This window comes from Cylas formicarius, unplaced genomic scaffold (assembly GCF_029955315.1).
Source record: "Cylas formicarius isolate icCylForm1 unplaced genomic scaffold, icCylForm1.1 PGA_scaffold_4__25_contigs__length_36172078, whole genome shotgun sequence".
NCBI lineage: Eukaryota > Metazoa > Arthropoda > Insecta > Coleoptera > Brentidae > Cylas > Cylas formicarius.
In genome coordinates, this window is record NW_026844334.1 from 9,709,541 (window position 1) to 9,736,021 (window position 26,481).

At 34.2% G+C, this 26,481-nt stretch overlaps 2 protein-coding genes across 6 annotated transcripts; both read left to right on the plus strand.

Annotated features, from left to right (window-relative positions):
- Positions 1-219: 219 nt before the first annotated feature.
- Positions 220-8,334, plus strand: LOC132701329 (E3 ubiquitin-protein ligase Mdm2-like). The gene is made up of 6 exons (XM_060669142.1): positions 220-366; positions 573-737; positions 794-927; positions 1,096-1,284; positions 4,055-4,259; positions 4,377-8,334. The coding sequence occupies exons 1-6, from the start codon at positions 339-341 to the stop codon at positions 4,739-4,741; spliced, it is 1,086 nt and encodes a 361-aa protein (XP_060525125.1). The 5' UTR covers positions 220-338; the 3' UTR covers positions 4,742-8,334.
- LOC132701327 (thymosin beta) lies at positions 4,138-26,464 on the plus strand. 5 transcript variants are annotated; one of them, XM_060669137.1, is made up of 6 exons: positions 4,138-4,274; positions 23,267-23,420; positions 24,596-24,709; positions 25,510-25,623; positions 25,730-25,843; positions 25,928-26,464. In XM_060669137.1, exons 2-6 carry the CDS (start codon positions 23,267-23,269, stop codon positions 26,065-26,067), a joined length of 636 nt encoding a protein of 211 aa, XP_060525120.1. In that variant the 5' UTR covers positions 4,138-4,274; the 3' UTR covers positions 26,068-26,464. The 5 variants fall into 5 exon arrangements, with proteins under 5 accessions (XP_060525120.1, XP_060525122.1, XP_060525119.1 ...); XM_060669136.1 differs by lacking the exon at positions 4,138-4,274 and adding an exon at positions 8,521-8,668; XM_060669139.1 differs by lacking the exons at positions 4,138-4,274; positions 25,730-25,843 and adding an exon at positions 8,518-8,668.
- Positions 26,465-26,481: the final 17 nt, after the last annotated feature.

A 26,481-nucleotide genomic window follows, 5' to 3' on the forward strand; every position in this document is an offset into this window, starting at 1 on the left:
TGGCCAAAATCACCATCACTATATGCTCACTGCAGTTAAACGGAAAGCCGGAAAGAAAAAAAAATATGTGGGTAACTTAAACTTTTATTTAATTCAAATGGTTATATTATAAATCGTTAACAGAATGTAAAAACGTAAATGACTACACATTTATTCTGTGATAAAAGAAGAAGAATTGGAGTTTGCGCGCTTGTTAGCAGCTGAGGGTAATTTCCGGAATGCTGTCCATTTCGTAGAAATCGTAATACAAGTTTGTGCGCGTCTGTTTAAGGTGTGTTCGAAGTGAGTTCGTATCCTTCGTTATCGGCATTTAAACGTTGGATTATAATCTAGTCAACATGTCAGCTACTTTAGAGTCCAATTCAGGTACCATAATGCTATAAAATCCAAATTAATTTGTAAACGGTTGATTACATACGCGTGCTTTTTTCGATTTGTTGTTCTAACCATAATAACGAACGCGCATATGTCGTAACTATAGCCTTCATAATCGCATGGCATCGCATTCGTTTGACTTAACTACCGTTTTCAAGTAAGACATTCTTACCAAGATTTTATTTATGAATAATTAGGGTCCCCCTGGAGAAAAAGGGCTCGAGAAGACGATGCTTCCGTCTCTTTAGAAATAAAAGAGCTAAAGAGACCGAGAATGTACTACTTTCGTCTGGAGAGTGAGAGTTCCAAAGCATCTGAAGATGATACCGAAAGCGTCTACAGCTTGCAAGACAGAGCTACTGGTAGGAGGCTGCTCACTTGGGTCCGGTGTAGCAGACGTTTAATCAGTTCTTTTCAGACATCGTTAGAGATACGTCTGATACAGATTCTAGGGCGGATATGGATGAATATGAAGTGGAAATTGAATATGAAGTTGCTAGTTTATCTGAAGATGATGAACGGAAATCTTTAAACTCATCAAGTGATTCAGAGGTGAATTTTCCAAATCATCCTAAATTAATTACAATGTTATTATTCCAATATTGGTTTTTAAATTATATTCCAATCAACTACAATTATTGATATTTGGAACAACTTTGATGAACAACAATAATCTTGTGTGGGAGGAGATATTTGTCGTTCATAAAATATTTCTTACAGGGTATGGTATTATCCGCAGCTGCGGCATTTATAATAGACACATCGATAGAGGCTTGGGTGACAGACGTTGAGGATTCCGACAGTTCGTCGGATGAAACGTCTTTCGGGCGCACAGATTTCTCTACTTGCGTTCAATGCAAAGGAGAAAATGATAATCCCCTCTACAGATATTGTGAAAAATGTTTTCAGGTAGATATCTATAATAGTGGCCAGAGGTGGATTTGCTTGGAATGTTGTTGACTATTTGACATTGTATTTGACTTCTAATAGTATTTCTATAAAAGATATCTAGTTTGTGCCACATTTTTAAGGGACTTTTGGTTTCAATTTTTTAATCTGTCCAACAGAATTTTCGGCAATACTCCAGTGGTACTCCAATACTACTTGCTCTCTCTCTATATATATACATACTCCTTTCAAATTATTTGTCATGCTTGTCCGGCATACCATTAAATTTATGACATTTTTTAGAGTTGTCTCCTCATTTTCGAAGATTTGGAAATCTGATATAATTTATTTCCAACCCAAATGTATTTGGTATCCAAGTTACCAGGAACTAGCAGAAAGCTATTCTTTTTTTTTTTTTTAATATGGAAATTCCTCAATTTTCTGAATATTTTTCAGTTTTAAAGGAACATTTCCTTTAGCCTTTTTGGCCTATTGATAAAGTCAACAGTCGCAAACAGGCAAATCTACCGCATAAAAACTAGTAATAGTGAACTAGATGTATAAAGTGTTTGAAAATGTGTTGTGTGTGGTTATGGACTTTCCATTAAAAGACTTAAGTGTTCTAATGTTTAAATATCCAAAATGAGTCATATGGACAATATTCCAATTGGTGCATAAGTTAATGGTATGATAAGAAGTTTTTCACAGAGAACTTTGTTGGGTTCTTTTATTGGGGTTAAGGAAGGATGGTAAAGAAAACTCGGTCCTGCCAGGTAAAATGTGTTTTTTTTATTTTTCTCTTATAATTTATTTATTTTTAGGAAATGGGTAAGATTTTTATTTTATTTATAAAAAATATGATTTTTTATTTGAACGTTTTTTCCGGATTGATTGATTTATGTGTTTTTTTATCTATATTTGATTTATGAAGTTTCAATCAAGCTTTAAGCGTTTCATAATAGATTGTTATAATTATTTTTAGGTGTCGGTAAAAAATTTATAAATATTTTTATTGAGAATTTCCACCAATTTTAATAGAAGCTTAAATTTAAAAAAAAACGAATTAGTTGTTATTGCGTATTTTTAATGATTGCTTAGCTTGAATATTGACGTCAATAATGTCCTCCCAGCCCCAGATCTATACCTCCTTTTTTCCGTTAGTGAACTGACATTAAGTTGCTATTTCTCTGAGATGCATGTGTGTGTTAAAGTCACAGGGAAACGTGGTTCGGAGCCCAATTTCAGGAATTACGGTGACAAAACTGCTTATAGTGAAATACAATTTTTAATATATTGTATTTGGCTATGTCTCGGTAATGAAAAGTTTCTAAACATACGTTTATATATGTTACCGGCAATATACAAAAAGCCTCAATGTGCCAAATGTCTAGGTATTCTGCAAACTGACTAATTATGCCTTAGCAAAATCACTATTATTTTGCAAATAATCTGCAAACTGACTACGCTGTTTTGGCCATTCTGCATAATGTCTGATGACTTTGTCAATCTGAGGATTAAATGATTTTGTACAATATATATACAGTAATAAGTGAACAAAGACTGTAATCCATTTTTACCAGTTCGTTTCTGTTATTTTGTTGAGTTGGATGGATTCCACTTAAACATTTAACGCCTTGTCAAATACTACTGATTAAAAAGGTGGTATGTACAATCTTAAGATATGTTTAAGCTTACATTTATATAAGGCCCACCTTAAATTATTTGTGTTTTTATGTATATTATGTGTATTTCTATGTACATTGGTATAGTGGTTCAATTTGTTAACAGTTCTGCTAACAAACCGAAAATTGTGTTCAGATTTAAGAAAAATATGTTTAAAAATGTCTTTTTATTAATCATCAAATTGTCTAGTCAATGAAGAACGAATGAATGAAGAAATTTTCAGATTGAGTAGCGCATCAGATATTTTGATGAATTACCTAAAACAGTGTACTCAATTTGCAGTTTGCCCGAAATAGTCATTTTGCGTATTTCCAGTAAATTGGTCACTTTGCAGGAACCTAGACACAATTAAAAAAAAAACATGACGTTTCTTGTCTTAACTTTAATAAGATCCAATTTACAAATAAAATGCAATAAACTGGTACTAATGTGTAAAATTAAGTGTAAAGTGGAATTACCTTTGCTCTTTGTATAACTTTCGGATAATTCCGTATCTTCTCTGGTGAACATCGATTTTGATTTTTGGAATATTATTTGCGATTTTAACAAATTTACGGAAACATTTTTTGCGTCTATTCGTTGGGATTCGTTCCATCGGAGCCTAGAACGAATCTTGAATTGTAGTAGTAGTATGCACATTAATGTTCCAACAAAGTTTGTTTCGAGTCTGAAACTTTTCAGAATTTGAACTTTGCTGTTCCAACAACATTCTAGAACTGTTCTCGAACATTAAAGTTCGCGCATCAGCTAAAACTGTTTTATGTTAACCTCTCTCTTGGAGTTTTTAAGTTTTCGAAGCCAGGAATGATTCGCTGTAAAATATGTTAATGTTTTTTTGCTTAGTTTTTTATCAATATCCTGTAATTCCTGCGAACTCGCAAGTCTAGTGTAAAGTCAAAATTTCATGAACACAAATCCTAAATTAGCTCAAAAACTGTTTGAGATTGTGTGTTGGGACAACAAACCTTTTGAGGATTGGAAAATTTTGGTCCAGATTGTAGAACATTGGCGAAGGTGACGAGTTTCTGGGTTATTTCACACCTGCCGCGGGCCACTTTGTTCCGCCTGGGGTCGTTTCTACTTACGAAAATTGGATTTTGTTTCTCAGGAGCGAAAGAAATTTTTCCCGCCGAGGCCGAGAAGAAATCGACGCGGCCGCGTCGCGAAGAACAAAAAACCCGAACCCGTGAACTCCGTGAAGCTCGACCTCTTGCGGAATTGCCTGACAAACCTGTCGCACGATTCGGGCATCGGCTCGAGCCAGGAGTTTCCGTCGCTGGAGTTGGATCGGATCGTCGTACCGGAATACAAAGGTAGCATGACCACAGGTATGTCCTCGACGGGCGGCGAAGATTTATTAGCCAGCGCTAAGGTCGCGGAAGACGCTGAAACACGTAAGTCGGACTCGCCTAAGTCTAGTTCGGAAGTAGGGGCGGCGACGCGCCTTAGTTCCGTAGAGGGCCTTAAGGTCGAGCCGGGAACGCGTCGCAAACGCAAATCGTCCGAAAGTAGTTTATCGGATTACGAGGTGAAAAGGGCGCGGAAACAAGAGTGGGAGGTCGATTCGGCTTCCGGTTCGTTCACGTCTAGCGTTGCGGAAAAACCGAACGACGAGACGACGTCCGAGCTTTGCCTGTTTTGCAATAACGCCCCCAAAGACAGCATATTTTTGCACACGACTTTGGCGCACCGGTGTTGCTGTTATCCGTGCGCGAAAAAGACACTTAAGACTACCAAACGGTGCCCGATTTGCAATCGTTCAGTGAATAAGGTTCTTAGAATATTTACTTCTTAAATGGGAGGGTTGTAGGGGAATGTTGGTGTTTTCGTTTCATGTTAAAGATGCTGTGGGCTGCCGTGGCTGCTTTTCGCTCCACCGAAGACCTCTTGCGGTATTGGTTCGTTCAGGCTGGCACTCGACACAGCGAATGCCTATTCGCGAGTTGTGAGGAATGTCAAAAAATATAGAAAGGAAAAGTTTTAGGGGTCGCACAGTTTTCTGCCAGACATTTTTAATCCTTTTCCCATATTTTACACTAAGACAATGTCACTTTTTAAGTACATACTTTAAAATCGGTAAGGGCAAGGTGGCTTGAGAAAGTACTTTTTTTTTATATCTAACAATGTGCCTTTTACATAGCCAAAAAGTTTCGAGTAGTTTCGTTTACGTTTTTGCTAAATTGCCCCATTAACATTGCACATCCACTGTCAAAAGTGTTTATTATTTTTGTGTTTTAAATGATGGATTTTAATGACTCCTAATGATTTTTTCTATGTTTTCACTATGTTTCTATGTTCTATGTATATAAAGATACGCAACAAATGCAACAAAATTGATCTACACACGTAGCATCTTGCTTTTAACAGGTTTCAACACGTTTTGTGACGTTTTTTTTTTACTTCTTGGTTATAAAACAATTTACGTATACCTAAATACATCTACATTGTCCAGATAGCGAACTCTTCCAACATATTAATCTCGAATTGTCAATTAAAAATTACTAGAAGCATAATTTATTTTATTTATTAGGTGTACATTGGCCGCAATAATGTTTACAAAAATGATATTCAAACTGTTCAACGATGTGGCTGAAATAATATATGGGTTCAGTAAGATGTCAGAGCAGAATTCTGTAATATTTTCGTTAACCTTGAAGTGACCTCTAAAACTAGCTAGGGTTATGATATAAGCTTAGCCATTTTTTGTTATTCTGCGCAAGTGAAGCGTAAGGTCGTATATTTAACCAGATCTCCGTTTTGAACAAGAGGAATTTTAAGTCAAAAATTGTAAAATTGCGTTTGATGTGTGCCATGTGAATAAGTTTTGATTATTTTGTGTTCCGATTGGAAAATCTCAGGGTATTCAACATTTTGTACAAAGAAAAAAATACTATTTGTGTAAATAGGATTGTAGGTTTAGAAATTGTGCATTTGCAAGTTCCTCCCAGACCGTTGCGGGTCGCATTTTTGGGCCCGCGTGGCTGCGACTCGTATAAAACGTTTAGCGTCAGCATCTTTAATGATTTGTTTAAAGTGTCTTTAGGGTTCTAAGTTGGCTTAGGTGTACAGAAAAAATTTAATTTATTACAGAGTTTATAGAGCGATATAATATAACGTCAAAAATTTAAGAGCATAAAGACTGACCGGTTTAGTTTAGTTAGAAGTTTGATTTGGTTTTTTTCGCGTTTTCGAAATAATACTCTTAAATTTTTGAAGTATCCCGCGTTGTCCCTATTTGTAATGTAGTTCCACGCTTTGTTTTTCTCTTGAAAAATTTAAAGTTGTTGGTTGTTCCGCCAGTGTGTGATTCAGATTTTGATCTCGTATAATTTTTTGTTTCACAAAGGAAATGGGTTCCCGGGAGTTCCGTTTGTTAATTGGTGGGTTATTCGGGCGTGAATATTTTATTTTTTTCTATATTTCCTGTAACAAAACGATACCTAATGTGCAATCATTTAACTTTGTCTCCATAATAAAACACTTCTAGCTATTGCCAATTTTTATTTTTTACTCTTTCAGCGTTGGTCTAGGGAAAGATATTTGATAGGAAGATGATCCAGGGTCCAGTCAAAATTGGGTAATGTTTTTTGAAGAAGCACCCGTTTGATTTATGAAAAAAGAACATTGGTTGACAGCAATAATCGTGGTTTGGGTTGCTCTATTTTTCAGTTTACCACAAGATTTTGCGAGTTAATTATTAATATTCTTTCATTTATATATATGCTTTATACTTTTCAAATGACCGAGACAAATATATTCAGAGAATAAATATAAATAACATACATTGTACTATATATTTAGTAAAAACTCTGTGGTGTTTCCGCCTTTTCGACAAGTTCATTCGTAACGGACATAAACGTGAAATTTTCAAAGTCCTCTAGTAAATCGAAGTTCTAAATTGGGCTGGAAATTGGTAGGTGGCATCTCTGCCTCAATTGATGGAATCACGATATGAAGTGTCTGAAGATCAATTGATACAAAAAAGTTATTTTGTTAATTATGGGTAGGTATAGGAGTGCTATTCAAATGGATTTGTCAATTTTGAATATCTAATAAAACTTCTCTCCCTGCGCATTCGCCGCCTTTGGTTATTTACTTTCTGTGAAAATACAGGTCATAGTTTCTCATTCCTGGCGCATTCGCCTTTGTTGAAAATGGAAATAGAATATAGATTGTAAGGGATAATTGCTTACACTTTAGCATCAACCCATCTTATTATTTTTAAACGGTTCGAAGAACGTCAGCCCGATTTGAAAAATATTTTAAGTGGTAACATATCTTCGTTTCGTGCAATATATTTGCTTAGTGCTTCAATCCAGTATTTTATACCCATCTTTATGATTATTCTCAAAAATATTCAGTGTTCGCATCGTATTAAATCGTAAGCCAATATTTGAAGTAAAATCGGAACGTAGGTTCGTCACGTCACCAGTTTATACGAATTGGGAGTTGCCTATAGTTAGTTGCTCTTAAATATAGCGGGTGCATATAATATAAAATAAATGTGCTTTCTTGGAATATTCCCGCTGAGAAAAAACAATGATTGTAATGTTTATATATGGATATTCTAAACAATATAATTGTAAATGTTGTGATTTGCTATTGACCCAATTTGTTAGGAATTTTACCTGGCGGTAACAAGCAAAATTTTTGTTTTCGCAAATTTTGTCTAGGGGAGGACATACGTGTGGTTACGTTTCTGATGTATTTTTTTTTATTAACAATCGAGCAAAGAAATAAAAAAAAAGTACTTGTGAGTTTTTTTAAAGTGACAAATGACATTTTATTTAGGATTCAACGGTTTTTTCAACGTTTCCATAATAAAAACTGTGTTTTCAAAAAGGACAACGCATTAATAAGGTTACCAAAATATAAACAAAACCTTTCAGGTATATTCTTATGAAGGCATTCGAATGGAAATAAAATAAAGACTTTCGTGTAGAAAAAATGTAATAGTTTTCTTTTATAAAAACATTGTTTTTATGAAACGCCCGGGATAATTAAAACAATTCTTACTTCTACCAGCACAATATTCTTAAATTTTCTGATGGAAAATATAATTATTTTTTTTTTGTCGGCTATTTAGTGTGCTAGATTTTAAATTTAGTTGTACACATAATTATTGAAATGAACATTTTACAATTTATTTGATATCCAATTTATTTTTGTCACTAGGCAAACAAACAATATCTCGTATCAAAAGTCGCATTTTGAATTCGAAACAACTTCGAGTAAAAACATAAGGCTTATCGATGACTCACATTTCCTCCCCGACGACAAGGAGACAGTGCAAGCTACGGCCCCACTAAAACGGTCTGCCTACCTAAAGTGGTCCACATACGTTAAAAATTATTGTACCTTGCGATGCGCTATGCCTATAAAGTTGATGACATGAGATTTTCTTTTCTCGTGATTGATGTTGAAAGGCAAAAATTACACTGGTCTCGCATAACATACGATACGATACGCTTAGAAGTCGGGGGCGCAGTGCATGTGTGTCAATAAATTGCGTGTGTATGGTCTCCTTTAGATGGAGCAAGAAGTCCTGTCTGCGCACACACGACGATATTCATTCGAATGGGCTACCAAGAACTCCGTTTGTGACTCGAGTCAGCTGTAGTTGCCGGTTCTTTGTGGAGTCAATTGTATTGTTGCTAGATTATTGAACTTTTCTAACATTATTTTTTTCGACAGACCATTTTATTGACCTAACATATCGAAGGTAAGAAATTAATGGACTAATTTTATTTTCGCGTTTACGGATTACCGATATTTCCAGTGTTGAAATTACCAGACGAATTGACCATCAGGTTTTTTGTGAGCTGTCGTTTTAGGGTGGGGTTTTTGTTGAATTTATTTAATCGTTAGGTGCGTTGGCCAAGTTGACTTTTTTACTTTTAAATGGTTTATGAATGCGTGTATTCCATGCAATATAAACTTGTTTTTTTCTTGAAACCACGATTTTTAGATTTCCACTTTTGTCTGCAACGAGGAGAAAGCGGCCGAATTTTGGGCATCGGTACTTTTCTCTTGGACTTTTTCAAGAGAGAAATCAATTTTTAGGAATATATTATTAGTGGTTCAGCCATACCCGAGTGCAGTTTACATGAAATGTCTATTAAATTCAAAACCTGTTATTGTGGCTTAAAAGATGTTCTGGAAGATATCCTGTCGTGAATTTTACCTGTTTAGTTGAAAGTTGGGACGGAATACGCCTTGCTTAATATTTTCGTTGCATTTGCATAGAGTTTCGGTATAAGAAATACACTCAAAATAAACGATCTACTATACATTTTGATAAATTTTGACTATCAATGCTTTTATTTTAAATGCGATTTGAGGTTGGTATTTTTGTGTTTTATGTGTGTCAGTTTATCGATAACTTCGGCCATGTTAGTTACGGGTTAAATAAAAACATTTAAAACACTCGGAGGAATGATGGAGATCCCAATTTTTTTGTTTCTTTTAATTATCGTATCACGTATTTCTTCACATTTTCAGATTTGGTTTACTGTCACAATTATTGTAATTAGAAAATGGCATGAATACTCTGCGTAAAAAATCAAAATATTATTTTGTTCAATCAATACTACCTTAGAAAAGCTTAGTATAATATAATATACCATATAATATAATGGTACCAAATTTAATTATCTTTACCTGTTTGGGAAAAATTATAATTATAAAAACTGTCTTTAAGTCTTTCACAAAATTAAGTTCGTTTCGGAGAACTTTTATTATTATAGGGAGAAGAATATTTGGTCTCAAAAATTGTTATTTTCACACTGAAATGTTTACGTACTTAAAACGTGTCTTTTGTATTTTGAGATAAACTCATACGCCAATAATTGCAGTATCGGGCAAGATAAAACTAATTGCGTGTACCTTACTTAGTACTGTATCCGTTGTGGATTTTTCGATGGAAAAACCGCGCGAGGATATATCGCCGATTAGGAACTAAAAATAGAAGTCACTTTGTGCCGTCGTAAATCGGATTTTTATTAACTTGTATATTAAGATTTTCGCTCGTGCGCAAGTGAACCACACTTAAGCAAAATTCAACAACCATTAAAGTTTTAACGAGCGGTGTTAGAGATGTGGGTATTACTGGGTAGACTTCCTGTTAAAATATTAATTTTAAAATGTGCGATAAAACAAGAATGTTAACTTTTTCGGTTTGAGATGCAGCAAGTTCATTTACCCGTTCTCGCTCGGCTATTCTACTGACTGTTTACCGACTGACGGTGGCCTTGAATAATATTTATTGCAGAAATGGTTTGAATATTAATAATATTGACCAAGGTGTTTTGCACATGTGTCAAACATCTGCGATATGTTTTCGATTCGATTCGTTTGGGTTAGATTGGTTTTTCCTCATTACATACAGGGTAATTTTAAAGGAGTGTATGTATTATGTCGTAAAGCCATATAGCTATTAGATAATATAGTAACCGCCCTATTAGGTTAAAAATTGATACGAATGCCTTTACATTTCACCCACCAACCTGCACTTTGCGCCATTTTCTCTATAAACCACGATACCCACACGCCTAACTCTTTGTGGTCTTAATATTTAACGGGATCTAGACATATTTTGAGAAAATGCTGCAGTAAAAATGCCGCATCTATACTTATCGGCGATCTGTCAGCGGCCATGTTGATTGTTGAGGGCAGAAATTTCATTGGTTCAAAGCGAAATTTTAAGGCTCGCGCATGCGCATAGACCTCAATTTTTTTTTCATGGTTGCTTCGTGAGTGGTATGCACTCTTTTTATTCAACTAAGCGCAACAAGGAGTACTTTAATTTTTACCTCTTTTTGTATATTTTTCGCGTAAAAAAAATAAAAATCAACAACACTTTTTTAGGCGCATGGTAGGCACCTACCTTGGGTTTAAAATCAAACAAGTTTTTTAAATTGTACAAATGTTATTATACAAGGTGATAAACCAGAAACTGCATCTTTTATAAATTTCTGATTTGAACTGCGTGAAATAGAAGATCACTAGACTACCTCTTGAGCTTTAGAATCCTCCCCAATCAATTTAACTGCGATTTGGGAAATATAAAAATTTAAATTTAAACAGTTATACAAACTAACTTTCATCAGGTTTTTCCGCTTACTATCGAAATAAATAATAATAATAACCAGATGGCATTCCTGAAGTCCATGAATTGTCGATATATTTTGAGCGTTTATTTGATCTAATAATTTCATCTTTTATGAACCATAATCATGATGCTTTCCATTAAAATTTTACTCTAAAAATGATCTACTGGTCAAAACTACTTGTGGTTTGTGGAAAACAGGGTTCATTAGTTTACTGCTGAAAAAAATAATATCGTAAATTCAAAAATGTGTTTTTTACCTTAAATACGAAAAAAACAATTCTTAGAAACTGAAATCCACGGAAAATTCAGTATCTTTTTTACTAACCGGTGTGTTAAAACTTACACGTTTCAAAAATCATTCCCAAGAGCTCGGCGATAGCGATAACAGTTTAGCGTGTGCAGTTTATATAGTTATTTAAACATGGCTGTACTTGGAGATGCAAAAACCGTTTGTATATTTTGACACGCTGACAAATTTTCCAATCACGTAGCACCTTATTTTGCGAACGAGAGCATAATTAAGGAAAGTGTTTCTAAAGCTAATACCGACATAATTTTTTTGCCGTTGCTCGTTAAATACATAATATATGCATAATATTAATACAAATTTCACGCTTCGGTCGGTCTTAGTCACAAAATGTCCCCTTTTTCCATATCGTTGTATTTTGAAGTGATCTGAATTATTTTCGAGTCAGTCAGATTAAGATAGGTTATAGAAAATATACAAAACATAACATAGATATACTTGCTTACGACTTGAACAAATAATACGCAAGTATAGGTATAGGATTAAAATGAGAAAGCTGATGCCTGCATCCGGTATAACCGGAAGCGATTTTTAAGAATATTCTAGTCTGCAATGTTCAATACTTGTAGTTTATCCATGATCTGATGTCATTTCTCTATCCTAAATTTTGTCTAAAACGCAATATAATTATGGTGTATAGCGAAGGTTGAAACAAAAGAAAGCGCGCGACGCAGGAGGCTCGATCAATTTTAATGGACACATCCGACAGATGGAAATATGCGGACCAGGAATAATGCCCGCATGTGATAAATACGTCACTGTCAAACTTCGTTTGCGATTTGATGGCTGCCAGCTCGTTCACAACACGCGCAGCAAATTGTTGAGCTTTTCGAACGGGAAAATGGATAAAATTACATATGAGGAATCCCTTAATACAAAATTGAATTTATTATGTCTATATTATTCATTATTTTGCAGATTAGAAATATTTTGAAAATTATATTGCTGCGAATGTTTAATTTTTATTTAGAACAAGTTTTCGTTACCAAACAATTACTCACGATGGTCTTTTCCTCACCGAGAGATGATATAACGAGTTTAACGCCACTTTAGTCACGAGCGAAGCGATAGTATATTAAACCTAGTGACTGGCCATTAAAACTGACATGTCTGAATAGTATTCGCTATAATATATCCAAAACATCCGATACTTGGTTATTTTGGAGCAGCGGGTAAAAAACATAGAGCATTTTAGAAGGGAAACATTTCTTATGGTTATTCCGAAGTAAACCCTGAAACGAATTGAAAACCCAGAAAACCTACGAAAACTTTCTGATGGTCATTAGAAATACATTTACAGTTAAGATAAAAAGAGACAAAAAAATCTCATAACAAACATACATTTTTGCAAGCACGAACCTTCACTATGCACCTAGCCAATAGAACAAAACTGAAATTTCAGGGTCTCCGAATTTTTGTCGGTTTTAAGAGTAGTTCATTTTTTAAATTGTTGGCGATAAACAAACAAGCGATGTATCATATTTATCATAACATATAGACTATGTAAAATCAAGCATTACAAAATAGTACAACCAAGAAGAGGTGAAATAATTTTCTTTGATTTTATTACCAAAACCTAAGTAAAGGTATCATTTAAATAAACCTATTTGTTTTATTTTAAGTATATTTTTGTATTGTATGTGCCTGAAACTAAAAAATAGAACTTTCTAGTCTAAGGATAGCGTTAACAGAAAAAAAAGGACTTTCCTTACAATTTGGAATGACGACCTCTTTGTTTTAAATCTATAACATGTTTAAATTGTAATTTTAAACATTTAAAATAATATTTTGCGTTGCTTATTTTATCTGTTAATTGTAATTTGAATGGTTTCCTTTTCAATCCAAATGTAGGGAATACTTTTGCACATGGAATACCCGAATACCATACTTAGCGATTACACTTAGTTCTCAGAACGACGAGACAGCGACGTATCGCACAACTTTTCTTGTTGCATGTAAAGGCAAAATAAATACAGAACTGTGGGAACAGTATTATTAATAAAAATTTAAATAGTTTGTGTACTATTTTTTCTACTCCATCAGATCGGTTTTTTAATTAGATATTTTTATTGGGTTCGACCACTTAATTGATGCCATTAATTCAAGTGCAAATATCTTCACCCGATTTCACCGTCGATATTTTTGCTATTTTTTTAATTCCCACCACTGGCGTTTGACATAATAGCGTTGTTTACCGACTGAGAGTCGAAGAATCCTCTTCAACAATTTCGATTAATTACTGGCAAGCGAAGTGACTCGTGTGCCGCATTCGTGGTACTTATATGGGCATATGGCGCTTTACCGTCTTATAACCTAGATTTTCTACATTGATTAACCTTGCTCGTTTTGCTACACAGGTTTTGCTTCGCACTGCTCGTCTATCGTTGCCTGTTAAAATTTTAAAATTCGCCACGCGATTCATGAATTTATTACTTTTAATTACTCGCTTTAAATCATTAATTTTTAAGGGGCTTAAAATAGACGTTTAGAATGCTGCGGAACAGTGTGCGAGATTTTCCATCTTTTTTTTTTCCTTAAGCGCGGTAGACACGATGCAAGTTCTAAATGTGTTTCTACGTGTATTTTTATCAGCTAGAAATTACTGCTATAACTAACTATATTAATTTTTGTTTTCTCAAAAACAAAGTTTTAGTTCTCGTATATATAGGGCTAATTCCGTTTTTCGTTATTAGCATTGTTATAATAATAATATTTGGGAGACACTAGACTTGTGATGAAGCACTGAACGATCTGCCGTGCATATCACCGGTGAATTGATAATATTAAAATTTTCTAATAAAACGTTTAATTTTTTCTGGAGTTATTGAAAATTTCTTCTTGACTTTGTCTAAGTAATAAATCAAAAACTTGATTGGAATTAGTTTCCTCAAGGTTCCATAGTTGCTTCTTGAACATTTTTTCGATCTAGATTTTTCATTTATTATAATTAGTTTTGAAAAAAGTTGAACTAAAGGGTTTTCTTTATAAAGGTATGCTAACTATTTATGTACAAATTCAATGGTCATCTTTCGTGATTGCGACTTTTTTTAAGTAAAAACAGCTGCCAATTTTATCTATTAAATTTCTTGAAATTTGTTAGTAGAAACGTTGCAAGATTTTTTTTGCATTTTTGCAAAACGGAGTTTTTTCTTTATATCAATTGTTACATTTTTAAAGTAACAGAAGCAATATGAAAATTTTATAGATTAGTTGTTTTCAATATCCAAAAATCCGTTTGTAGTTATAGTTTATATACAGGGTATTTTCTAATTAAATGTCTATAATTATGAGGGCGATTTTTGGGTCCATTTTAAAAAGAAAAGTCCATATAAAGGTATGTCCTATACGTCTTAAATTTTGAGATACAGAGTGGTAAAGTTTTCAGAAATAAAATGTTTTTTTATTAATATCTGTAATACCACTTCAGATATTTTAATGAAATTTTAGTATACCACGATTTCTCTTAAAATAAAAATTATTCCTACGATCTCCAATCATTTCTAAAAAAATAAATCTGTTTGGTGAAAATACTTCAAAAAAAAAAGTAGGAATACTGTATCAATGATATATTTATTATACAAAAAAAGCAATTAGATGTATGATGTGTGTCTTGTAGAAAATATTTCAAAGAGTTGGGAATTTTAACATCATTATAAATTTACTCTTTTGTATACGTAAAAAAAACATAACATGAAACCGAAAAGAAAAGACGTACATAACCACAATGTACATGCAAAAAATTATCTTACACGGTCATTTTCAAGACTTTCTGTAGCACAACAGCATCCTACATTAAATGTTGTAACAAAACTGCAAAGATCGACAAGAGCTTGCAGGATAAAACAGTTAAATTACCATTGTTTAAAAAAAAAACTAAAATCACTATCAATTCTTAAAATTATATATTAATTAAATATATTGTATAATTTTTGTGTGCGTATTTATACTAATATTTGTTTGGTGAATGCCTGTATTTGTTATGCATATTTTTGTTGGTTTACATTTTATTTATACTTAAACTCTATCATAAATTCACGTGCATACGAACATTGTAAAAGTAAAAGGACAATCTTCTTGTTTTTTCTGGTAATAAATATTTTTTGTTCATATTATTTGTCCATAAACAATAAAATAAAAAATAATGACATTTGCATTCATTTATGAGCAGATTTGATTTTTCAAGCGAAAACCGTACGCGGAATTGAAAAAAATCAAGAAATTAAATTTCTTTATAAATGATTGGAGATTGTAAGAATAATTTTTATTTTGAGAAAAATCAGTGGCGTGCTATCAATGTCTGCCAAAAAGACAGCTGAAATTCCATGCCTCCGCCACTAGTGTATTTAAAAAAAAAAGTGTGGTACACTAAATAATGCCTCTTAATCAACGAAATTCCAACGGATAAGACTAAAAAATAATCAAAAACGTTCAATTATTCTTGACTCAACAAATATGGTGCTTTAAGGTGCGAGAGTGGAATACAAAACGGGTGTTAATATTCTGGTGAAGTTAAGCAGCTTGCCGTCGCCGAGTTCAAAAACACACGGTTGTTTCTTCGGGGCACGGTGTACGGTTGTAACTGTTAAAGCGTTTTGTCTAGAGCTACGAGTGCGAGTACCGAATTCTTGTCGGATATGTGTTTGGGGCCACGATACTCCCACAAAAATTCATTTAATTTGAACGACTGAGCTTGCCGATACCGATTGAGGCTTGTATTATATTTTTTATTGGCACGTGTCAGCACTTCCGTTAATTGCACAAGAATTCAGAGACATTTTTGTAATCTACGAGAAAAATGACATTGAAAAACGTACTTATGTTATTTTGCACGAAGTTACGTCATTTCTGTTTTCTCTACACACTTTTCTACTCTCTACTCTAAAAAACGCATGGCAATTGTGCACTGAGCGTGCGCAAAGTATCACTCTGAAACGGTATTTTGACTTTTGACAATTCTAATGATGATATTTAACGCCACACATCTTCGTAGAAAAAGTATAAATGTAAAAGTATAACTTCTTTAAACACTCGATCCCCCATTGACGAGCTTTCTGGATGTGGTACAGCTAATAAGGGAAAAACGTTTTGAAACAAGAGATGGCCAAAAGCAGGTGTATTGAAGTGTATTAAGAGTGGTGGTTACTGTATCTTGAGATGGACTAGCGGAGGTGGTGTTTTAAAATATGTTTAGAACAATATAAATGACCAGTTTGGTAAAAGTCTAGATTTGATTTGATGATAATTTCTTTGTCTGCTCTCCTTTTAAGGCATAATTATTGTGTGCCATCTTAATATATTCGCTTCTTAATGCGAGAGAGTTATAAATCATTATTGAACTGTCAATCTTAGTAGTCATAGCCGTATTCCATAGGCGTAGTATTGTAGCTAACATGATTGTCAAGAGTCTCGAGAGTGGCAGGTGGCGATTGTTGGCAAAGTTAGTTTGTGGATATAGGAGCTTAATAAAAATGAGAAAATTATTACTCTTAGACTTGAATACATACATACTTTAAATAAGAAGCAGTTTCAGAAGGGTAAGCTGGAAAAAGCGCCGTTGGAGAGTGAAAATTTAAATAAACCTCTTTGTATGAAATTTTTTGTCGCGGAAATGTAGTCTGTCTCAATCTTCATCGTGTTGGCTTTCGACCACTCTCCACAATAAAACTTTGACGATGTTATTACCTATTGTTATTGGGTACAACCATTAATAAAAAAATTATTCTTACTTGAGTAAGAAGGCAGGGGTGAGTCTGGTATATTTCTTATATTTCTTCCTTTCTGATATGTTTCGTGAGAGGTGACAATTCGTAGCAGCGTTGAATAATCGTTTTAACTGTGCTTTTCGAAAAAGTTATTTTACCAGAATATAACAATGTCTCGTCAAAATCGTTTGTCTTTCTTCTTCTTCTTCTGGCATTCTCGTCACCATTTTAGCGGTCTTCCTTGAGATATTTTCCCTATTGGGTTGTTCATTTTTGAGTTCCTGACTAGTCCGCCATCTTCCATTCTTTTTATGTGTTTTTTCCAAAATCTTCGTTTTTGCCTCACCCACCTTCCTATGTCTGATGGCCTCTGGCCACTGCTATCTGATGGCCTCATTCCGTATTGTGTCCGTTTTATATATCTCGATTTTGCTCTCCGTATTAAAGTATTTATTCTTCCATACATTTTCTTTCAGACGTCCCGCTATTCGAGCCGCTTCCATTGTTTGCTCTCTTACTTCGTTAAGAAGGCTTCCGTTACTCGTTATTTCTGCACCCAGATATTTATAGTGATTTACAGGTTGTGAAAAATGTGTACGAAACTTTAATCACTAGAGGACTTATTCAACAAAAAGCTTTGAAAGGAACCTGTCTTACAAAAACGGCACTATCGTTGATAAGGAAGGGATGTTATTAATAGTGAAGAATTGAAGAAACGGAATATGGACAATAGTGCTCAGAACCTAATGAGACGAAAAATATATTGAATTTATCGAAGCAAAGTTGTTCCTACCTTGGATAAACTGAAAAAGAAGCTAGAAGATGAAACCAATATAAATAGAAGCCATGCACAGAGTTGTTTGTAAAATGTAATTTAAGTACCGCAAAATAGACAAAAGGCAAGTGGTAATGTAATAATTATCTTCAAGAAATAAAAGATATACATTAGACAACTGGTCCATAATTTACCTTGATGAAACATGGCTCGATACACACGACACTGTATTCAAAGGATGGGTTGATTCCACTCCAAACTGTTAAACACGCACCATAATACACGCTGAGTCAGAAGACAGATTTGTCCCAAACTGCTTGCTGTTGTCTGCAAAGAATATTAAGGATTCTAGCTTCGATGATCATGAGGATACGAGGGCCGAACTTTTTGAAAATTGTTTTCAAAACAATATTTTAAAAAATATTCTCAATCGTAGTGTTATTGTCATGGATAAAACTGAAATCCAATAATGTTTGTTAGAAAATGATGTTTATTTTGATTTTAGTTACAAAAAGCGCAACTTTTGGAATTCCTAAATTAATAACATACCAATTGAGAGCTGGAAAAATTCAGTACAGCACATTATAAACATTGAAGACTCTTACATTTCTACACAAAATTCTATTATAATTAATCCCAATTGTATATATTTAAAGTCATTGTTGTTTCTTAGAATAATTTAATAAAATTATACCTACCTAAATAAACAAAAAAAATTATATTACTACCAAAACCTTTGAGAGTCCATCCCTAATGTTCTGTCCTTTAATAGCTACCGGACTCGAGCTATATTGCCGTCGGCAGGTAACTTCCATAATTGCGGGCAAAAGGCAGCACGATGAATATTGGTATAGTGGATTGTGAAAAATGGAGTCTTTAAAAACTGAAATACGGAATTTATCAGAAACTATCCTTGCCATTTATCTAAACTTAGCAATATAGCCTTTAAGTGGTTTAATGCTGCCATTTACATTTTATTAGTCTCTCACGTTAAGGGACGAATTTATATTTATAATTTCCTGAGTATAAATGCATAAAGTTAGCTTCGCTAGACTTCGCTTATTTGCAAGTGCAGATTTAGCGCTAACCCAGTAACAATTCGTTGGTATCCATTTGATTGGGTTAAAAATGACTGTCTATATAAGGACAACGGTCTGGTAAAAAAGAAATCGGCGATAGCAGACACGCAAGTATTCCATCGACGAATCTTGCGCACGAATTTATTATTATTAACCCAAAAATACCAGCACCGTTCAGTACTTTCAATGAATTTTGCGTATAATTAATTTTAAATTATTTATAATAGGTGTACCGAATTCATCCGGCCTTAAACTCACATTATTTTAAAAATGAAAATCCAAACGTAAAGCCAATAAAGTTTGGTGAAGATTGGACGATATTAAATTCTAAAATTGCAAATGGTCGTTTTTGATAATGCATACATTTTTTGTTTAAATAGTTTATTTAGAATTATAAGTCTAATCCAAAGTTTTGCGTCTTATGATCCCCGAATATGGTTGTTTGGTGCGTTCTGGCATTTCTAGGCAGAAATAATCGTTCGAATGGCATTTCGTGACGTCAGTACTGTAACACATGGTCTGTTTTTTGTCGGACCATGCAGCCTTCGATGTCTATTCAAAATAGTTGAGAAATCCGCCGCAAACGTGCCTAGGAGGAGTAACTTTTCTTTTTATCGCAAAAGTAGATGAATTCCTTTTTTAGCCATAGACTCCTAGGCCAGACGTATTACCGTGCGTCATACCGCAGCGGCGTGCGTTGCGGGTACCTTCCTGTTTTCGATGTGCTTATTAGGCATTATTTAAACAATTTTGCAATTAATATCCTGAAGACGCTTAGTCTGATGAGCCCGCGTTGCTGACCAATAATAATTAATGTAACGCGTTCGATATTATTTGCGTAGTGGTAATTGATGTTTAGTCATACATGTCACAGTTAACTAATTATCAGAGGCGCATGCACAATTATGGCTGTTTTAACTGCTATTCGAGTCAACGGTAAAGCTCGGCCGCCTCTGATTCAGCAGCTTCGTCCGGATACCAGATGTTTCGGTCATCGCCATTTTCAGGGATTCTTCTGATTAACATCTGTCGCAGTTGATTTCGTTGGTTATAAAAATCAACGATGTATATGCGACCCGAATGAACATTAAATTATTCTAAAAGTGGTCGAGGTTCAAAAACGGATACAGCATTTTTTAAATAATCTGAAATACCTAAACAAGAAACCCGTTCTAATTTGTTGTTTTCGGATTGGCATATAGGTACTAGACATATAGAGGCCATGCTGATAGTACAGGAACTCATGAAGCAACTATGTAATTTTTTTTCACAAGGTCTATTCAACGTGCGCATGCGCGAGAATTAAAATTTCGTTTTTAACCAGTGGCAGCTCTAATGACAAATTCTGAGGTAGAACCCATAAGACTTGGCGGCTTTCAACGGCCGTATAGCAACTCAGTCAGTTTGATGGGGTGGTCGGGGGGTGACGCATGCGCAAAAGATCCATACCTCGGCGCAGCGTAGTAGAGACACTAGGGATTAGGTTGGATGTTGCAGCACCCTAGCATAGTCCTAGTCCTAGCATAGTAGAAAAAATCTACTCTACAACTGGTTGCTCAAAACCAGCAAAAAAAGCAACCATCATATTTATATTTCTGAGTTTTCTTCTTTGTCAAACAGCTAACTATAGCACCTAATTTTTTAATCGAAGGACTATAGAACATTACTATCACTTTTGTGTCAATAATTTTTGGGAAAAATTGCTATGATATCGCCATACAAGGTAGTAGTCAATATAGACCCGTAATTAAATGTTGACCTAAATTTTGAAGTATTTTCTTTCTAAACCGAGATTTAAAATTTTTTATCTGGTAATTTAATGGGATCTGGGAATATTTTTCTGCAAAAATTCTGCATAAAGCTGAAAACTGTCGAAATGAACTGTTGTACGTGGACAAGGCAATGCAAATCTTATTAGTTGAAAGTGATATTTGCAATAACAGGTTGTGGGCTGTAGTTAGTTACATTCGAAAAATCGATGAAACGAAATCTCGGTAACGGTAGGTCCTAGAGGTTGGTACAGAAATGATCAGCGTCAAAAAAAAAAAATTGTTTTGTCTGTCTGTCTTCCGTTCTCCGTTCCAGGGTTTTTCGACGATAACTTTCGAACGGTTTATGCTACACACACAATTTTGTTCTTTTTTAACAGTCCTCAGTGTGCATAAGATATGCAAAAATGGATGCGGTGAAGCTTCGAGGTCATCTTTTTTTTTTTTTTTTTCGGTTTTCGACTATTTTTTGGACATTCGCATGAAACACGAAAGTTATCGACTTCAAATTTGGCAGGCGAATAGCGTTTGGTCACCTAACGGAACCTATTGAAATTGGGAGGGTCGGGCAGTATTTAAAAAAAAATCGCGTTTTCCAGGGTCTGACAAAAAAATTATTTTTCGAAAACCGTTTATGCAACCAAAAAATTTCTTAAGTGAAAAGACGCACAAGATTTGGCTCCGTAAACTTTTATTCTTGATAATTTTTCAAGAATGTATAGGGTGGGCCGCATATTTAAAAAATCTGAAAAATGGGTGCTCCTAATAGGGACAATTGGCTATAACTAAAAAACTGTGTTTCAGATGTTAGTTTTTTTTACATAACGTTATAGTCCTTATAGATAGCTAAAACCTTTGTATTTATGGCTTTCACCTATTGTAAAGGGTATTTCCGATATTCCGTGCTATATAAGAAATGTGTTAAGTGTCCTAAATTTGTAGATATCGACTTCAAATTTATCAGGGAAGTAAAAGTCCATCCATGCCCACATGTAAACAGTGGAAATTAGGTGCAATCAAATTTCACCAAGTATTAAAAAAAATATATATATATGTATATATATATATATATATATATATATATATATATATATATATATATATATATATATATATATATATATATATATATATATATATATATATATATATATATATATATATATATATATATATATATATATATATATATATATATATATATAATTACCAGAAAAACATGCTTTTCTCCATAACCATTTACCGGATCGGCAAAATTCTTTAACCCGCAGACGCGGAAGATCCAGTGCAATTACATTTATTTTAGGTATTTTTTCGATTATATACAGGGTTTTCCAAGTATGTTTGTCCGTTCTCCGTTCTTATCTTTTGGTTTTTCCTGAATAACTTTCGAACTTTTGGAGCTACAAAATGAAAATGTGCCTCCTTTTTAACCACCCACGAGGCACATAAGCTTATAAGAAATGGCCCTGATCCGACGCCGGTATCCATCTTTTTTTCGCGATTTTCGACTGTTTTTGGACCTTGCTATGAAACACTATGAGTATCCGAAATTTCAGACAATCGACTTCATATTTGGCACATATTGGCTGCGGGATCGGGAAGTATTCTAAAAAAATCAAAAATCACGTGGGCAAGGATCTACAAAAAACATCATTTTTCAAAAACTGTTTACGAGACCAAAAAAATTCTTGAAGCAGAAAATACGGCTCTATAAATTTTTATTCTTGATAATTTTTCAAAAATATACATTGTGCGCAGCAAAAAAAAAACTGAAAAATGTGTCCCCAAATTATTGAAAATTGGTTATAACTGAAAGACTATGATTCAGATCTCATTTTCTTTTATATTGCGATATAGCCCGCCTAGACAGCAAAAAGTTTTGTATTTAAGGTTTTCACCTATTGTGCAGGGTGTTCCCGATATACCGTGCTAAATCAGAAATGTGGGTCCTAAATTTTGCAGATATCAACTTCAAATTTAGTATAGAAGTAAAATTCCGTGTCCACATTTACATGGTAGAAATTGGGTGCAATTAAATTTTACCAAGAATTTTTTTTTAATTTTTGCAAAAATTTTTTTGGAAATTTTAGTTGCTAGAAAAATATGTTTTCCTAAATAATCTTTCACCCGATCGGCAAAATTCTTTAACCAGCAGACGCGGAAGATCCAGTGCAATAACATTTATTTCAGTCACTTTTTCGATTATATACAGGGTTTTCAAATTATAGGCAATTATGGGTATATATATCATCTGAAACCACGAAGCGTTTTTTTTTTTAATAAAAAGCTGCTACGCGCCACGAACTACGAACTTACCCTGCCCAGCCACCATTTTTCGAAAGCAATCTTGTATATAGCGACACGAGGGTCACTAATCTTGTCCGATAACTCTTGATAGAGTATGGTGACATTATACACCAATTGATCTTATCGTAGTTCTCCGTTCTTCTTGTGGTGCTAGTGAAGCTTTTGCGGTAAATGATGTTTTGAAGTAGCGAGTTAGATAAGCCGATGAACTTATTGATTTTTTTTAAGCAAGTGGATTATCGGACTAATATTTTAAGTTATTTTTCAGATGTCGTGCCCGGTTCCCGTTGCACCCGCCCCCCCAGCGCTCAAGGACCTCCCGAAAGTAGCCGGGGACCTGAAAAGCGAACTGGAAGGGTTCAAGGCCAGCAAACTTAAAAACGCCGACACCCAAGAGAAAATAGTCCTGCCCTCAGCAGAAGGTAAATACTTTTCCCACATTGTTGTGGCGAGGGCGGGAGAGGAGGCGAGATGTTTCGCCCTCCGAGTGATAAATAGGCTTCGAATGACAGTGGCCAGCTGTTACCACGGGGAAAAATTCCTTGGAACGTCAGTTTAAATTTGGACGAAAAACAAATACTGCAAGCGAATGCGTACGGGGCGGAGTTGGGGGGGGGGGGGGGGGAGTTGGTCTCTCCGATGTTCTTTTGTCTCTGTTCGTCTGCTGCCGCGTCGGAATCTGGCGTTTATTAAATTGATCGTCGGGAACATGCGGCGGCGGTCGTTGAAATGTTTTCGAAGGGGTGTAAAGTTTGGTTTCCGATAACGTACGAGTTGACAAGTTGTTAAAGGTAACATTAACGCCTATCGACCGTTTTTATTTTGCGATAAAAGTTAAAAAATCTGGCAACGCTTTTATAAAGACAGGGTTGAAACCGGTCTTGGCGTTAATTACTTTTACTTGGCGTTTTGTAAAAGTTTCTTATTTTTTTGTTATTTATTTCAAAAATATATGTTTCCGATGAAATTCCCAAAATCTTATCTTTTTAAAAATGCGTTATCGCGGACAGTATCTTATATGACTTTATATATGCCCTTTATTTAACTTTAACTTAACTTTTAGTCATTGTTACGGAACTTGTCAATTTATAGCGATTCTAATAATAATTATATGTTTATTTGCCCTTTTGTAGTTACGTTTATCTAATAGCAATAAATTTCCTAAACTGGCAAATCATATATACTGTACAATAATAATATACAAATACTATACAAAATATTAGTATCAGAAATTTATTTCTGTTAATTTAATTATCTGTAATAATTATTTGTAAAAGACTGATAGAAAAAAAAATAGACACAGTAGGAAAATGGTCTTTCAAACAATTCTTTTCAATGGTAGGTTAGATTTTTTAAGAAAATTTGAAACACCGGATTTTTTTTGCCACACCACAAATCCTCACAGGCAGACTTGTACCAAAACAATTCAGAAATCCGTCAAATATCAAAAATGTTCCGAAGTTCGAAAGTCGGAAGGAAATATGGAAATAAAAGTTAATTTCCTTAGTTACAATTAGATGCTGCAAACAAAAATCAGTAATAATAGTAGTAATCAGTTTGGAGTACGTTTGATCCACAGCATTGTATTCTGCTTTAGATGTAGCGCAAGAAAAAACTCACAACGCCCTAATAGCGGGAGTAGAAAATTTCAAAAGTTCGTCGTTAAAACGGGCGGATACCAAAGAAAAAATCGTTCTTCCCAGTGCCGAAGGTAAAAAGCTGACGGCAGTGCAGACGTGTAACCCAGCCTTAAAACGCTTGCTCATCGCTAATAATAAGCTTATTACTTATAATCGAATTAACAGCGTTTTGTTGGTATTAATTGAAATTGGTCAGGAATCCCTCATAATCAAACAAAATCGACTAACAACAGATAACCATAAAAAAAAATTTTTTTGACGTAGGCTAACCGTTAATTAACAAAATGTCGGGTTTGGCATTACTCAACCATGACTTATCAGAGCCATATATTCCCTATCGCTCCCTGTACGAGTGATAAAAGCGAACTCTAACACAAAGTAAACAGTAAAAACATATTATTTTTAGGTCTGACTGGGTGTTTCTAAACGGCACGTATTCATTTATCGGTGATAAATGCCGGTTTGAAACGAATTACTTGACATACATTAATTTTAAAGTAATACATTGTTGTGTCGGCGTCTAAAACATTTTTGTGTTTTAATTATTATCAAGCTGCCACATTTTCGTTTGTGATTTGCTTCAGTATGTTCACTTTTCCACCAGATACGAAACATTGCAATTTCCAACTAGCTATGAAACTGTCAATTGAGACGTTTAAATTTATTTTTAAATATAAAAATAGTTATGCCAAATCTCATTAAAAGTGCAAGATAAGTTGCAGCTAATAACTAAAACTAAATAATATTTACAATCATTATTTTACTATTGAATAAATCGATGATTTTGTCGGTAAGTGGTTTGGTAACATAGTGACGTCAAGACTGTTTAAAAACTAAATGCCGCATTTAAACTTTTTCGTGGTAATTGCAGACGTTGCGGCAGAGAAAACAGAAAAGGCCCTTATTGAAGGCATTACCAAATTCGACACTAGTAAATTGAAACACACCGAGACACAGGAAAAGAATCCTCTACCCGACAAAGAAGGTAAATTGTCTTTTGGTTTGTTTGTTTGTTTACGCATGTGATTTTGTTTGCATCGTTTTTTTTTGTGTTAATAACTTACGTTTGGCATTTGCATGATTCTCTTCAGTTGTGTTGCAAGAGAAAACTCACCAAAATCTTCTTAGCGGTGTCGAGCACTTTGACAAATCGACCATGAAGCATGCCGAAACGACCGAAAAGATTGTCTTGCCGAATCCTCAAGGTACCTATGCAACTAGCTTCGCTGCTTTGATATTTCCGAATCGCGCGGGTAACCCGTTTAGCTTCACCACACTTTTTTTTTCAGTTATTGAGCAAGAAAAAGTACAAACCAATCTGATGTCGGGTATCGAAAACTTTGATAGCAGCAAACTGAAACACGCCGAAACGCAAGAGAAAAATCCACTGCCCACTAAAGAAACGATTGACCAAGAGAAGAGCGCTTAAATTCAGGCTGTGGAAGAATGAGGCTCAATTCTTATTGCCAACTTTTGTAATTTTTTTACTTTTATATATTTGATACAAGTATTTATTATGTAAGATATATCAATATGGATATTTACGACATTATCAAAATATACTTTTTATTTATCACGAAAACTTCTTAATCGCGTTAACTCAATTGAGGGTGTTCACGATATAGGAAATTCTGATTGAGCTGATATTCATTCAGGGCTTGAAAGTTTTCGTTATGAATTGAAAAGTTTTGAAAGACAGTGTTTTCTACTCCAAGGCTTCTTTCTGTACTTTCAATTTTGAATTTGTATCCAATTTTATATTTTCACATATTCGGAAAATTTATTTGCGTGAATATATGGTGCTTAATAAAATTATATAATACAAAGCAGTTTTTATTCAATA

Excerpts from the sequence above, each read along its gene's own strand:
- LOC132701329 (XM_060669142.1), top strand. The coding sequence starts at position 339 with ATGTCAGCTACTTTAGAGTCCAATTCAG. Across the intron at positions 367-572 it reads TACTTTAGAGTCCAATTCAG|GGTCCCCCTGGAGAAAAAGG; the intron begins GTACCATAATGC and ends ATGAATAATTAG. Across the intron at positions 4,260-4,376 it reads CGTCGTACCGGAATACAAAG|GGGCGGCGACGCGCCTTAGT; the intron begins GTAGCATGACCA and ends GTTCGGAAGTAG.
- LOC132701327 (XM_060669137.1), top strand. The coding sequence starts at position 23,267 with ATGTCGTGCCCGGTTCCCGTTGCACCCGCCCCCCCAGCGCTCAAGGAC. Across the intron at positions 25,624-25,729 it reads TCCTCTACCCGACAAAGAAG|TTGTGTTGCAAGAGAAAACT; the intron begins GTAAATTGTCTT and ends GATTCTCTTCAG. Across the intron at positions 25,844-25,927 it reads TGTCTTGCCGAATCCTCAAG|TTATTGAGCAAGAAAAAGTA; the intron begins GTACCTATGCAA and ends TTTTTTTTTCAG.